At 46.9% G+C, this 16109-nt stretch overlaps 1 protein-coding gene across 1 annotated transcript in view; it reads left to right on the plus strand.

Annotated features, from left to right (window-relative positions):
* The window catches only part of Mmd2 (monocyte to macrophage differentiation associated 2), a 59834-nt gene that overhangs the window by 29459 nt on the left and 14266 nt on the right, over nt 1-16109 (plus strand). The window contains exons 2-4 of the mRNA XM_008851379.3: nt 8430-8511; nt 12037-12197; nt 14737-14811. Of these exons, the coding sequence (XP_008849601.1) occupies nt 8430-8511; nt 12037-12197; nt 14737-14811 (318 nt within the window). The remainder of the gene's footprint in view (nt 1-8429; nt 8512-12036; nt 12198-14736; nt 14812-16109) is intronic.

Genomic DNA, 16109 nt, shown 5'->3' on the forward strand with positions numbered 1-16109 from the left:
TGAGAGTGGGCACATGCATATGTGTGCAATGCCTGTGGAGGCTGGAGGCTTCAGATCCCCTTGGAATTGGACTTAAAGGCTGTTTGAAGTGCCTAATGTGGGTGCTGGGAGCTGATCTTGGGTCCCCTGCAAGAGCTCTCAGCCACTGAGCCATCTCTGCAGTGTTGCTACTCTTTTTTAACGTGTGTGCAGTACCTGTGCGCATGTGCACTGTGGAGGCCAGCGGGTGACAGTTGACGTCTTCCTCAATCACTCTGTACCTTCTTTTTGAAACAGGGTCTCTCACTGAACCTGGAGTTCACTGATTCGGCTAGATTGGCTGACCAGGAAGGGAATTCAGCCTCTGGTGCTCATCAGTCAGTGTTTGGCTCTGGATTCTGCTTCAGTTTGGGAGCCTGCCAAGTGCCTGTGGCCACATGGTCATCAGGGCTCTAAGACTGGCCACAGAATGGGACTTTTGTTCTCCAGAGAGGAGGGAGAAGAGGTTAGTTTCCATCTTTAATCTGCCTAGTGCAGGCCTTCTAGGAGTATTGGCTCTTAATATTTTTCCTATTTATTTATTTATTTATTTATAATTTATTTTTTGGTCTTTTTGAGAGAGGGTCTCCCTGTAGCCCCAGCTAGCCTGGACTCACTATATAGACTGACCTCAGACTCACAGAGACCCACCTGCCTCTGCCTCCTGAATTCTGGGATTAAAGGTGTGTGTCACCAAACCTGGCATATTTTTTATTTTTATTTTTTTATTGGTGTAAGTGTTTTGCCTACATGCATGTAAGTATACCACATGCATGCAATGCCCTCAGAGGCCAGAAGAGGGCATTAGATTACCTGGAAGTGGAGTTACAGATGGTTGTGAGCCACCATGTGGGTGCTAGGAATTGAACCTGGGTCCTCTACAAGAGCAGTCAGATCTCTTAGCTGCACAGGCATCCCTCCAGTCTCAGTGTTGGCTCTTTCAAGAGAAATTTCCTGTAGTCTTTTTGTTTGTTGATTTGAGACAAGGTCTTTGCTATATAGCCTAGGCTGGCTTTGAATTCTTGATCCTTCTGCCTTAGCCTGCTCAGTGCTGTGATTACAGACATGTTTTACCTTGATCATCTCCTTTAGTCTTGGGTTGCCTCTCTAACTGCCAGCTTGGTTCTGAACCATCTAAACATTACATACATGTATCTTAAAAAGATTTGTTATTGATTGTGTGTGTGTGTGTGTGTGTGTGTGTGTGTGTGTGTGTGAGCATATGCATGCAGGTTTCCTTGAAGATCAGAATAGGGTGTTGGATCCCTTGGAGCTGGAGTTGCAGGTGGTCATAAGCTACTCATTGTGGATGCTAGGAACCAAACTCTGATCTTCTGGAAGAGCAATAAATACTCTCACCTGCTGAACTGTCGCTCCAGCCTCGTGTACTTTATATATTTTGCCTGTTAATGTTAAGGCTCTGGGGATGGGGAGATGGCTCAGTGGGTGGTGCCTGCCGGGCACACACAGACTGAGTTCAGAGCCCCAATACCCACGCAAAAAGCTGGGCAAAGCCGTGTGCATATGTAACCCTAGTTCTGGGGGGGCAGAGACAGGTGGATCTCTGGAACTCACAGGCCAGCCAGTCTAGCTTAATCAGTGAGCTCCAGGGTCAGTGAAAGAGGCTGAGATCTCAAAAACTAAGGTGGAGAGTGGCTGAGGAAGACAGCCAGTGTTGACCTCTGGATTCCATAGGCATGTGTATACACATGTATGTGCAGACCCCACACATGCATATGAATACATACCACACATGCACTCACAATGCACACAAATGCACGTGCACACACACACACACACACACACACACACGATGCCCTGGGTTCTGTAGGGGGATTGATTGGTTCTTGTACATTCATACGATAGAATGCTGCTCAATGATGAAAAAGGAAGGAGGGCTGGGCTGGGGTTCAATGGCAGAGAGCATGTGTCTAGTGTCTTAGTTTTTGTTTTCGTTGCTGTGATAAAATACTATGACAAAGGCAACTTGAGGGAGAAAGGGTTTATTCTGGTTCCCAGTTAATGATACAGCCTACTGTGGCAGGGAAGCCAAGGCAGCAGGAGCTTGAAGCAGCTGGTCACATGACACCCACAATCAGGAAGCAGAGAGGGATGAATGCTGCTGCTCAGCTCCCTCCTCCATTTACACGGTCCTGGATCCCAGCCAGGGAATGGTGCCCCCTCAGTGGGCGGGGCTTCCCACCTCAGCTAACATAAGAAGACAGTCCCCACAGGCATGCCCAGAGGCCCATCTCCCAGATGATTCTAGAGTCTGTCAGGCTGACAGTGAACTGTAGCTAGCATGCACAAGGACTTGGGTTCCTTTCCCCATTATATAGAAACACAAAGAAAGGGGACTGGAGATGACTCAGTGGTAAAGTACACCCAGTGCAAACATGAAGACCTGAATTTGGGCCCCAGTACCCCTGGAAAAGCAGGATATGATGTCAGCCTCCACACACATAGACAAACACACATGAACATCTGCACATGTAAAATAAAGCCTTCAATTAAAAAAAAATTGGCCTGGTGAGATGGCCCAGCAGATAAAGACATTTGCTGCCCGAGGACTCCAAGTTAAATTCCCAGAACCACATGGTGAAAGGAGAGAACTAATTCCCACAAGTTGTTCCCTGACTTCCACATGGCACAAGTGCAGCCACCCAATAAAATAAAATGAAGAAATTAAAAGAAAGAACATATAGTAACATTCATGACTCTGGGCTGTACATGGGGAAGAGGACGTGAGTGAAGGACAACCAAGAACAGCAGGATGACCTTTAAGGAAGATTTGGTTTTTGGTTTTTTTTGAGACAGGGTCTCTTTGGTCTCCACTGTGTAGAACAGACTGGCCTTGAACTCATAGAGATCTGCCTGCCTCTGCCTCCCTAGTGCTGGGACTGAAGGTGTGTGCCACCACACCTGGTGAAAGATTTCATTTTAGCAGGACTGGAATTGAACTCAAGGTCTGGTGCATATTAGGCAGGTGCTCTACCACTGAGCCACACCCCAGCCCCTCACTGGGGGATTCTAGGCAGGTGCTCTACCACTGAGCCACACCCCAGCCCCTCACTGGGGGATTCTAGGCAGGGGCTCTACCACTGAGCCACACCCCAGCCCCTCGCTGGGGATTCTAAGCAGATTCTCTACTGCTGAGCTGCAACCTCAGCCCTAAGGTGTCTTTACCAGAGTCCATTTTTCTTTTATTTACACAAGTCAGCTCAGATAATTTGAACAGAAATGAGGAAATCCATTTGGTATTCAAATCATGGTTCCTTTTCACCTAAGAATGTGTTTTAACTTTGTTTAATGTTTTTTTTTTTGTTTTGTTATTTGTTTTGAGGTAGAGTCTCATATAGCCAGGGCTAGCCTCAAAAATCACTGTGTAGTTGAGACTATTCTTGAAGTCCTGATCCTCCTGTCTCAGTTTCCAGAGTGCTGGGATTATAGGTGTCCATTAGTATGCCTACCTCTATTGTTTATTTAAAGTGTGGCAGGGAGTCCATGATCCAAAAATCCATCTAAACTCATAAAAATGTGTAGCAAAAGAAGAATTTTAAAAAGATTTAAAAAAAAAATTTCATTACTCGTATGTGTATCTGTGTGGGGATACGTGCATATTAGTGCATTTGTCGGCAGACGCCAGAAGAGGGTGCCAGACCTCTTGGAGCTGGAGTTATGGGAGGTTATGAGTCACCCAGTGTGGGTGCTGGGAACTGAATTCAAGTCCTCAGGAAGAGCAGTAAGAAGTCTGAACCACTGAGCTGTCTCTCCAACCCTGAGGAAATTCATTGTATACAAATTAAAACAGAGCGAATTTGTTGTCCTTTTAAAATGCCTGTCTAGGCCTTTATGAAGAAAGATGTTGGGTCACAAGGAGTTAAGGAAAACGTTTGTGGGTCTTCAGGGTGGTGGGAATGGTTTCTTGGGCCTTTGCCAGGGCATGCCCCCTTCCCTGTCTCCAGTCTTCTTTTGTCCCTTCCTTCACCCTCATTTAATAGCTACAGCCTAAAGGCGAGAGACAAGGGGAGTTTTTGTGGAGGCCAGAAATAAGTAATGGCCTGTCCCAGGTTGCCACAGCAACCGTGACATCACCCTGGAACCCATGTGGCTGGCATGGGTGGCTTGTTTAGCATTTGTTAAAGGCACAAGGGAGGATAGGGTGGCCTCTGGTGACAAGCGTAGGACCATCCCTTCAAGGGGTGATGGGCTTGGCCAACCTTGTGTGTCCTTTTACTGGCTGTCCACCTGCTCCCAGCCCTGCTTGCCATGGACCTCTTGGGGGCATTAGACAGAGCTCATTAACAAGTGTGCTGCAGCATGGGCCAGTGCCCTCAGTCTACAGAAACAATAGCCCACACCCTGTGCTTGAACAGCTACTCTCTTATAATTCTTGGAGGTCAGAACTCCAGGATCAAGGTGTGGGTGGGGCTGGTTCTTTCTAGAAGCTCTGGTGCACTCTGTGGCTTGTAGACATGTTCTCATCTTTGCATCTGTGGCATGAGGCAATCTTCTCCCTGTGACTCAGTCTTTATGAGGCATCTTTTTCTGTATTGATCTTTGCATTGACAAAAATTCCATTTATTAATTTTTACATTTTACATATATGAGTATATTGCCTGTATGTATGTAAGTGCACCTGTGTTGTGCAATGCCTGAAGAGGTCAGAAGAGGGTGTCAGATTCCCCAGGAACTGGAGTTGTGGACAGTTGTTAGCTGCCATGTGGGTGCTGGGAATCAAACCCAGGTCCTCTTTAAGAGCAGGCAGTGCTCTTAATTGCTGAGCTATCTCTCCAGCCCCTGATCTTTGCTTTTTGTAAAATTTTATTTGTGGTGTTGGGGCTTGAACCTAGGGTCTTGTGCATGTGTGACAACTCCTCACTGGGAGATTCTAAGCAAGAACTCTAACACTGAACCACACCCGCCAATCTCTCCCTGAAGGATTCTGAAAGATTCTAGGCAGGAGCTCCACTACTGAGGCCACACCCTAGCCCATCACTGGAGGATTCTAGGCAGGTGCTCTACACTGAGCCACACCCCAGTCCATCACTGAAGGATTCTAGGCAGGTGCTCTACAACTGAGTCACATGCTGAGCCCTTTCATGGGGAATTCCAAGCAGGTGCTCTACCACTGACCAACACCCCCATCCCTCTTTGTGCTTTATTTTGAGACAGGAGCTCACTAAGTTTCCCAGGCTGGTCTGGAACTCACTCTGTAGCCCAGCAGCTCTTGAAATTGTAATCTTGTCTCAGCCTCCCAAATAGCTAAGATGACAGCCCCCAGGCCTGGATATTTGCCCAATTTACAGTTGCCCAGTCCATGGGATGAGGATACCCTGGGACTTGCAGCCTGGGATGTTAGTTTTGTCATCTGTCTAGTGGGCTCAACATGACCCTGGCCATGTGATACCATGTGGGATTTCATGACCAGAAGTGTGGAGTCAGGGCTGGATGCTGCTATAGCGGAATGGTCTGAGTAGGCGGGCCAGGAGAGCAGAGGTGGTCCCCTGGGGTTATCCAAGTGTAATCACCATTAAACCAGGCCACAGGTCCCAGACCAAGCCACGGGTCCAGTGCTGGCTGACCTCCCTCTAGGCTTTGTTCCTCTCTTGCTATACTAAGACGCCTGAATCTAGCATACAGAAGGTATTTCATGAATGCATCATGGACTATACAAATAGATAGCCAGCATACAGAAGGCACTCAATAAATGCTACAAAGACTTTAGTAGCATGAGTCCAGTGTACAGAGATTGTCCCTGAGCTATACTTGACAAGGAGACATAAAGAAGGCATTCTACAAATGCTCCATGAAGCAAACAGCTGGCAGAAGGGACTCAGTAAGTGCTCCAGGTACCAGCATACAGAAAACACTCAATGAATGCTTCAGGGATCTAACATCAATCCAGCATACAGAAGGTGCTAGAAGATGTCTTCCTCTACTTCAACAGGAAGCTTAAGTAGGCTGATTGGCTAGTGAGATGTTAGGATCTACCAGTCTCCACACCTCAATACTGGGGTTACAAGTACACACAGCCATACCCAGCTTTTTATGTGGGTGCTTGGGATTCAAACTCAAGTCGTATGCGTACACACTGAGTACTTCTACCCACTGAGCTATCTCCCCAGTCCTGGCAACTGAGATCACCAGGGAATGCTCTTGATGTGTTTGAGTGATGTCTGGCTCCCTCTTGTGGAAGTCAATGGGAGAAACTCTGGGAGAACTGTACTTGTGTGTAGAGAACTCTGCTTGGCAGTAGGTCCTTCCTGCTGGGCTGAGAGCTCGGTGTGTACAGATGTGTCCACTCCCAGCTCTGGGATACCTCTTCCTTGCCCCACTGACACTCAGGTGTCTTCCAGAATGGCTTAAATGCTCTTTCACAGTACTGTCATGGTAGAGCCAGGCTTGGACATTAGCCAGGCTTGGCCCAAGTCCTGTGCCACCTGGTGATGTCACCTCTCTCCTTCAAACTTTGCTATGATGAGAGCCCAACAGACGCAAGAGGCTTTGAAAATTCCAGAAGGGAAAACACGAGGAATGTTTATTAGTTTTAATATTAAAAATTATTTAGCACTGAAAGGCATTTGGGGACACAGACCTGACTCTATAGGTCTTAAAATATATCTTAAAGTACAGAAATTTCGTTAAGGGAGGGCTATAAAAGGGGTGCAGATAAGGGAGGGGATCTAAATATGATCGAAATGTATGAAATTTACAAAAATTCAATGAAAAGTAATAAAAAACAAAAAATTATTTATGTGTGTGGACATATACCATATATGTGTGGGTGCCTGCAGACACCAGAAGAGGTTGTCAGATCACCAGGAACTAAAGCTACAGGCAGTTGTAAGTTGCCTGGTGTGGGTGCTGGGATCCAAACTTGAGTCCTCTGCAAGAACAGCAAGTGTTCTTAACCACTGAGCAATCTCTAGCCCCAGGAATGATTATTTTAAAGAGAAAATTGGAGCTGGGGATGTGGTTTAGTCGACAGAGGGCTCACCTAGCATATGCAAAGCTCTGGGTTCCATCCCCAGTACCACATAAACTGGGCATGGTGGTGCATGCCTGTCATCCCAGCACCACCAGAAGACCTGGGTTCGAATCAGGATCCGCTTGCCTCCAACCTCCTCAGTGCTGAGATGTCAGGCACCTACCACCTCACCCAGCTTATGTGGTGCTGGGGATGAAACCTAGGGCTTCCTGCATGTTAGGCAAACACTCTACCAACTGAGCCACATCCCCAGTCCCAGTAAAGTTTTTTAAAACATCACATTAAGGACAAGACAAGAAATATTTAGTGGTCAAAAATGTTTAATATAGGTTGGAGAGATGGCTTAGTGGTTAAGAGCACTGACTGCTCTTGCAGAGGACCTGGGTTTGATTCCCAAAACACACATGGTAGCTAACAGCCACCTCTAATTCCAGTTCCAGGGAATCCAACACCCTCTGCTGACCTCCACAAGTATTGCATGATGCAGGTGCACTTACATACATGCAGGCAATACACTCATGCACAAAAAATTAAAAAATAGATAAAATACTTAAAAAACATTAAAACAAATGCTTACTCTGCCAGGCATGGTGGCATACACCTTTAGTCCCAGCAGGGGGATCTCTGTGAGATCAAGACCAGATTGGGATGGTCTACATAGCAAGTTCCAGGCCAGCCAGTACTACAGTATAAGACTGTCTTAGGGCTGGAGAGATGGCTCAGCGGTTAAGAACACTGGTTGTTCTAGCAGAAGACCCAGGTTCGAATCCCAGCACCCACATGGCAGCTAACAACTGTCTGTAACTCCAGTCCCAGGGGATCCGACAGCCTCTTCTGACCTCCTCGGGCATTGCACGACACGGGTGCACTTACCTACATGCAGGCAATACATGCATACACATAAAATAAAAATAATAAATAAAATTTAAGAAAACCCACTGTCTTAATTCCACTCCTCCTCCCAAAAACACACACACAAGTTTAATTCTTAGGACTGGGGAGATGGTTCTGTGGGTAAAGAGCTTGCCCCATGACCATGAGGGCCTGAGTTCAAATCCCTAGAACCCATGTAAAAGGCAGGCATGGCAGCACACCTGTAACCTCTGCATTGGCAGGGGAAGGCAGAGAGACAGACTCCCTAAGGCTCACTGGCCAGCCAGCCTTGCCCAAATGGCAAGTTCCAGGTCCTGTCTGAAGAAGACCCTGTCTGAAAAAATAAGGCGGAGAGAGATTGAGACAGATATTTGCTGTTGATTTCTGGCCTCTACACACAATACACACCGGGTGAGCATGCATGTGTACATCACAAAAACATGATTAAGAAAAGTTTAGTACTCAGAGAGATAGAAGAAAGGCAGGAGGGTGGAGGGAGGCTATGTGGGTTAGAATATGGGCTCTGCAACTCTGCTTCTCCTTGCAGGTTCATGAATGACCGAGTTCCGGCCCACAAGAGATACCAGCCCACGGAGTACGAGCATGCAGCCAACTGTGCCACCCATGCTGTGAGTCGGCATGTCAGGGGCTAATGGCTGATGTGGAGGCGAGGGGGAGTATTCTCAACCTATAACCTATTCCTCTGTGTGTGTGTGTGTGTGTGTGTGTGTGTGTGTGTGTGTGTGTGTGTGTGTGATGTGTATGGGTGACCAAGGAGGCCAGAAGAGGGGTTTGGATCCCCTGAAGCTGGAGTTATAGGTGGTTGTGAGCCACCCAACGTGGGTGCTGGGAATTGAACTTGGGTCCTCTGGTGTCAGAGAACAACTTGTAGGAGTCAGTTCTCTCTTTCCTTCATGTGGATTCTGGGGATCAAGTTCAGGCTATCGGGCTTGGTGGCAAACATCTTTTCCTGCTGGGCCATCCTCACTGCCACGCTGACTCCATTAATTTTTTTCAGTTTAGTTATTTTTATTTTATGCTCATGGAGGTCAGAAGAGGGCATCAGATCCCCTGAATCTGGAGTTATGGACATTTGTTAGCCACCATCTGGGTTGCAAGAGCAGCCAGTGTTCTTAACCATCTCTCCAGCTCCCCCGTCCCATTTTTTTTTTTTTGAGATGGGGTCTCATTGTGTAGCCCTGGCTGGCCTGGAATTTACTATGTAGACCAGGATGGCCTCAGACTCAGAGAGCCACTTGCCTCCGCCTCCCGAGTGCTGGGATTAAAGGCGTGCACCACCATGCCCAGCCTTTTTAGTCTTTTGTTTTAATTTAATTTATGATTATTGTGTATGTAGTGTATGTGTACGTGTGTGCATGTGTGTGATGTGTGAGTTAGGTGGGCTTGTACCACAGGACACAAATGAAAGGTCAGAGAACAACTTTCAGGAGACAGCTCTCTCCTTCCCATGTGGGTTTCAAGGGTCAAACTCAAGTCCTCAGTTTTGCAAGGAATATGCTTTTACCCACTGATCCATCTTGTTGGCCCTATACTGATTTTTGTCTCTCACTGGGACCTGAGGCTCATCAAGCAGGCTAGGTGGTGACCTGAGAACCCCAGAGATCAGCCTGTCTCTGTCTTCCTACACTGGGATTACAAGCATACACCACCTAACCCCACTTTTTACATGGGTGCTGGGGATCTGAAAGCAGGTCCTCATGTTGGCACAGCAGGTACTTTACCCACTGAGCCATCTCAACTTATTCCATGTGACCTGTTCCTCTAGTCTCTCAGGGGCCCCAGTACGGCAAATATGGTTCAGAAGGAGGCCTGTAGTACGATGGGTTGTGGACCGTCAGTGGCTCCCTAGTACCCAGCATAGTATTTGGTCACTCCAGCGTATCCCCATGCAGGTTCATGTTGTTGAGTAGTCCCCGAGCACCTGTGCTGGGGTCTGGATTGTATACTTGTAGACCTCTGAGGTCAGGAACATCAGAGACAATGGTGTGACAAGGGGCCCATCAGGCTGTGTGTGCCACTCAGGGTGATGCTGGGGCCTTGGGAGCCTTATGTTCTCTGGAAAATGGTCCTTATACCCCACAGAGGGTCTAACAGAGACATGCCTTGTCCTGGAGTGAAGCCACTGGCTATTGAAATTTCAATTAAAAAATTGGGGGAGGAGGACAGGGTCTTATGTAGCCCAGGCTGTCTTTGAACTCACTATGTAGTGGAGGATGACCTTGAATTTCTGATCCTCCTGCCTCTACCCCCTGAGTGTTGAGACGAGGCAAGTTCTGCTATGTTTAGTGTATGTGATACAGGGGGTGGACTTAGTGCATGCTAGGCAAGCACTCTACCAACTGACCTACATACTATAGCTCCTTAAATTTTTAAAAAATATTTTATTTATTAATTTTATTTTCTGTGTGTGAGTATATTGCCTGCATATATGTAAATGCACCCATGTCATGCAATGCCCATGGAAGTCAGAAGAGGGTGTCAGATCCCCTGGAACTAGAGTTACAGATGGTTGCTAGCCACCATGTGGGTGCTGGGAACTGAACCTGGGTCCTCTGAAAGAGCAGCTGGTGCTCTTAATCACTGAGCCCTCTCTCCAGCCCCAAAATAAAAGATTTTATAAAATAGAAGAGAATAGGTTCCATAAAATAAAATAGATAGATAAAAATATATAAAAATGAGTAAGTAATCATTTTAAAAACACATGTATAAACCAGGTACTATGGTACACATCTATAATCCCAACATTGGGAAAGATCAGGAATTCAAGGCCAGCCTCAGCTACATAGTAAGTTCAGGGCCAGTTTGTGTTACATAAGATCTCGTCTTGAGTGGGGCATGGTGGCGCATGCCTTTAATCCCAGAACTAGGGAGGCAGAGGCAGGAGGATCTCTGTGAGTTCAAGGCCAGCCTGGTCTACATAGTGAGTTCTAGGACAGCTGGAGCTACAGGGAGACCCTGTCTCAAAAAGACCAAAAAAAAAAAAAAAAAAGGCTGGGGAATGTAGCTCAGTTGGTAGACTGCCTAACATCACTGAGTTCTGGGCTATAGATTAAGGATCTGCTAAAAAAAAGGGGTGGGGGGAAGGAGCTGGAGAGATGGCTCAGCACTGGCTGCTCTTGCAGAGGACCCGGTTTTGGGTCCCAGCACCCACCCACATGGCAATTAACAACCATCCAAAACTCCCGTTCTAGGGGAATCCAATGCCCTCTTCTTGACCTCCATGGGCATTGCATGACACAGGTGTATTTACATACATGCAGGAAAAACACTCATACACATAAAATAAAAATAAATAAGTCAAAAATATTTTAAATTAGAAAATATTTAAATCAAACAAGCAAGGTAGACATGGCCTGAGGAATGACACCTGAGGTTGACATTTGGCCTCCACATGCACACAGGTGCAACCCAGTGTTACATATAGAGTCACATATGGAGCCTGGTGTGCCCCACATCACACATCCACCCACACAAAGGCTAGTCCTTGGGGCTGAAGAGATGGCTCAACAGTTAAGAGTGTCTACTGCTCTTCTGGAGGACCTGAGTTCAGTTCCCAGCACCCACATTGGGCAGCTTACAACCACCCACAACTCCAGCTCCAGGGGATCCAATCTCCTCTCCTGGCTTCCATGGGCACTTGCAGTCACACACATATCCTCCCCCCAAACCCCACCACCTACATATACACAGAATTAAAAATAGGGCTAGAGAGATGGCTCAGCAGTTAAGAGCACTGGCTGCTCTTACAGAGGACCAGAGTTTGGTTCCCAGCACATGGCAGCTAACAACCATCCATAACTCCAGTTCCAGGGAATCTGACACCCTCTTCTGGCCTCCTTGAGCATTGCATGCATGTGGTTCGTTTACATACATGCAGGCAAGACACTCAAACATATAATACAAACAATTAGAAAATAAACCTGGCATGGTGGCACATACCTTTAATCCCAGCACTCGGGAGGCAGAGGCAGGTGGATCTCTGTGAGTTCAAGGCCAGCTTGGTCTACATAGTGAGTTCCACACCAGTTGGGGCTATAGGGAGACCCTGTCTCAAAAAAAGTAAATAAAATAAAAATCTATAAGAAAACTATTTTAACAAAAGGATGGCCTTGTCTGGTCCTCTTTTCCTCTAGTTCTGGATCATCCCCAGCATCCTGGGCAGTTCCAACCTCTACTTCCTATCTGATGATGACTGGGAGACCATTTCCGCCTGGATCTATGGCCTTGGCCTCTGTGGCCTCTTTGTGGTGTCCACCATTTTCCACACCGTCTCCTGGAAGAAGAGCCATCTCAGGTACATTCTGCTCAGTCCATGGAATGAGACACCAGCCAGGTGGGGTGACCCCATCCTAAGGGATGGAGTAGAACAGTGAATTTGTAGGGAGATGCTCAGCCAAGCCTGGAGGGGGGCTGTTTTGGCTGCTTTCTATTGCCGTGATAAAACACTCTGATCAAAAGCAACTTGGGGAGGAAAAGGTTTATTTGGCTTACACGTCCTGATCACAGTTCATCCTTAAGAGCAGTCAGGGCAGGAGCCAGGAGGGCAGGAACTGAAGCAGAGACTGTGGAGGAAGGCTGCTTACTGGCTTGCTCCCCTGGCCTGTGTTTAGCCTGCTTTCTTATATGACACAGGACAATCTGCCCAGGAGTGGCACTACCTACAGTGGGCCAAGCCCTCCCACATCACTCAACCATCAAGAAAATGTCCCACAAACTTGATTACAGGCCAGTACAATAGAGGAAATTCCCCAACTGAGGTTCCCTCCTCCCAGGTGTGTCAAACTGACAACTGAAGACAGCTAGTAAAGTGCCAAGCTTGGGGTGAACCCTGACCTGTTTTGGGGAGGGATAATCCCTGCCTTGAGAGCTGAGGTTGAATCCCATTTGAGTAGACCCTCTTTCTTACACTGCAACCCAACACAACAGGCTTGGATCCTGAAGAGCACAAAACCCAAACCAAACATGGCCAAGAAACAAGAAGGAAGATTTAGGGCTGGCAAGATGGCACAGTGGGTAAAGGTGTTGCTGCCAAGACTGACAACCTGAGTTCAATTCCTGGGGCCCAGAGAGAACTGACTTCTGCAAGGTGTCCTCTGCCTTCCACATGTGCACATATAAATAAATGCAACAAAAATTTTAAAAGCAAAATGAAGAAGATCTGTATGGTAGCAGGTGAGGATTTCTGAGTTCTGCCTCCCCAGTGCTGGGGTTACAGGTGCATCCTACGCCTCTAACCCTTTTACTTGGGTCCTGTGGTGTCAAACTCATGCTTGTGTGGTAGGCACTTTACTGACTGAGCTGTCTCCCCAGCCTATCTATGCATGGTGTGTGTGTGTGTGTGTGTGCGTGCACGCGTGTGTGCGCACGCACATGTGTGCATGTGTGGGTGTTGATGTGCACCCTCCTGTGTGCACATGCATGTGGAGGTCAGAGCCTATCAGGTGTCCCCTATTACCATTCTCCATCTTACCTTTTTTATAAAAATTTTATTTTTATTTTATGTAAAAATGTGTTTTGCCTGCATGTATATAAGTGTGCCTGTGTGTGCAGTGCCCATGGAGGCCAGAAGAGGGCGTTGGGTCCCTGGAACTGGAGTTACAAATGATTGTTAGCTGCCTTGTTGGTTCTGGGAACCAAACCCAAGTCCTCTGCAAGAGCAGTCAGTGCTCTCAACTGCTGAGCCCTCTCTCCGGCCCCCAACCTTACCTTTTGAGATAGTTTCTCTCTCCCTACCCCCATCCCAGAGCTCACTGACTGGCTAGATGGCTGGCCAGTGAGCTCTGGGGATCCTCCTGTCTCCACTCCCCCCAGCACTAAAGTTACAGATGTATGTAACCGTGCTCAGCTTTTATGTGGGTACCAGGGATCCAAACTCAGGTCCTCATGTTTGTACAGCAGGCATTTTACCATCCTAGCCATCTCCCTAGCCCTATGCACATTTTAATTAATCAATTTATTTATTGTCTGGTGTGTGTGTGTGTGTGTGTATGTGTGTGTGTGTGTGTGTGTGTGTGTGTGTGTGTGTGGTGGTACCATGGCACACATATGGAGGTCAGAGGACAATGCATAAGAGTCTGGCATTGGACTCAGGTTGTCAGGCTTGGATGCAAATGCCTTTACCGGCTGAGCTATCTTTCCAGCCCCTCTGCACATTTTTGAATTGCAGAAGTCTTTCTCCACTTGGGATCTTTTGCAAATCTCAGCATATGAACCTGAGATAGGCTTGCTCTGGTTGGAGTCAGATGTGTGTGCTGGTTTAGTGTGTAAAGCACTTGTCATGTAAGCCTGACAATCTGAGTTCAGATCCCCAGAACCCATGTAAAAGCTGGACACAGAAGCACATTTATAATTCCAGCCCTCCTACAGCAGGATGGGAGAAGGAGACAGGAGAATCCTTGGAAACTCGTGGGCAAGCCAGCCTGCTGTACACAGTGGCAAACAAGAGACCCTGTCTCAAACAAGGTGGAAGGTGAGAACTGACACTTGAGATTGTCCTTTGAGCCCCACACATGCACTGAGGCATGTGTGTACATGTACCTTCTCCACATGCCTGCATGCACACACATCACATCCACATTCATACACAAAATCAGAGGCTTGTCAGCATTCACCTTAATGATGCCCCTAGGCATCATCATAAACTCCCAGAACACCAGGCATTCTGATAGGGAAACAGCTAGGCTACAGTGCTTCCTTACTGACTGAGAGACTGAGACTGGAGTGGGTAGTGTCTGGAGACAGGGGAGTCTCTATCCCCAGAGAGCACTCTGGGTGCACCTGTCCTTCACTGCTAGCCAGGGACTACGACCGGCCACCTTCTATGTCCTCCCTAGGATGGTGGAACATTGTTTGCACATGATTGACAGGATGGTCATTTATTTCTTCATTGCTGCATCCTATGCACCTTGGTAAGTACCACTGCTCCTCTGGCTAGCTTCTTTTCCCTCTTTGAATTTCTGTTTATATTTGGTGGATAACACACTGACCACATAGAAGGAACTAGGTGAAAAGACTTGCTCATGACTTTATTAAGTGCCACGAAATAGCTACTTATTACCAATGTCTTGAGTATCCTTGTACAGTTGCTTTGGGCATAAAAGACTAAATATGTATGTCTCTATATATGAAAATGTGCACATATATTACATATATTTGCATATTTCTGGATAGATGTATACATGTATATACCTTGCAAATATATGCAGACACACACATGGTTTTATTGTCATTTTCTTTTGTTTTGTTCTGTTCTGTTTTGTTTTGGTCTTTTTGAGACAGGGCCGCCCTGTAGCCATAGCTGGCCTAGACTTGGTATGGAGACCAGGCTGACCTTGAACTCACAGAGATCCACTTGCCTTTGCCTCCCAAGTGCTGGGGTTAAAGGCATATACCAACATGCCTGCTAAGATAAAATAGTCTAGTTTTGTGAGCCTCTGACTCTTTTGTGTGTGTGTGTGTGTGTGTGTGTGTGTGTGAGAGAGAGAGAGAGTTTTATAGTAGGCTCCCCTCCCCCGGCAGGAAACAGTTGTACAGCTGTATTGCCATCCCTAACTTCTACACTTAAGGTAGTTTAGCCTAATGCTGTCGTTGCATTAACTGAGCCAATATCCTTCATCTTTTCTCCTTCCCTTCCTCCCTCCCTCCCTCCCTCCCTCCCTTCCTTCCTTCCTTCCTTCCTTCCTTCCTTCCTTCCTTCCTTCCTTCCTTCCTTCCTCCTTTTTTGCCTCTGACTTCCACATGAGTGCTGTGAAATGTGGACACACACACACACACAAAAAAACCCCACCAAAATAAATGTAAATTTCTTAAAACACAGATACAGGGCTGTAGAGATGGCTCAGTGGTTAGGAGCACTGGCTGCTCCTGCAGAGGACTCGGGTTTGGTTCCCAACACCCACATGGCAGTTAACAACCATCTATAACTCCAGTTCCAGGGGGTCTGACACCTTCTGGTTTCTGTGGTATTGCACATACTCTACACACTTACATACATGCAGGCAAAACTCTTATACATATAAAATAAAAATATAATAAATAAAATATTAAAACGTACTCCCCCCAAATTAACTGTGGTTTCTCTGCTCATATATGAGCACTGACATTACAACCCAAAGACACTTGAAGTAAAAGAAGGAAGTCCACTTTTACCAGAAAGGGTGCCCAGTGCTGCAGAGAAAACCCACGTTTTGAAGCAGGCAACACTTTC

This window comes from Nannospalax galili, unplaced genomic scaffold (assembly GCF_000622305.1).
Source record: "Nannospalax galili isolate Female #2095 unplaced genomic scaffold, S.galili_v1.0 scaffold664, whole genome shotgun sequence".
In the NCBI taxonomy this organism is placed as follows: domain Eukaryota; kingdom Metazoa; phylum Chordata; class Mammalia; order Rodentia; family Spalacidae; genus Nannospalax; species Nannospalax galili.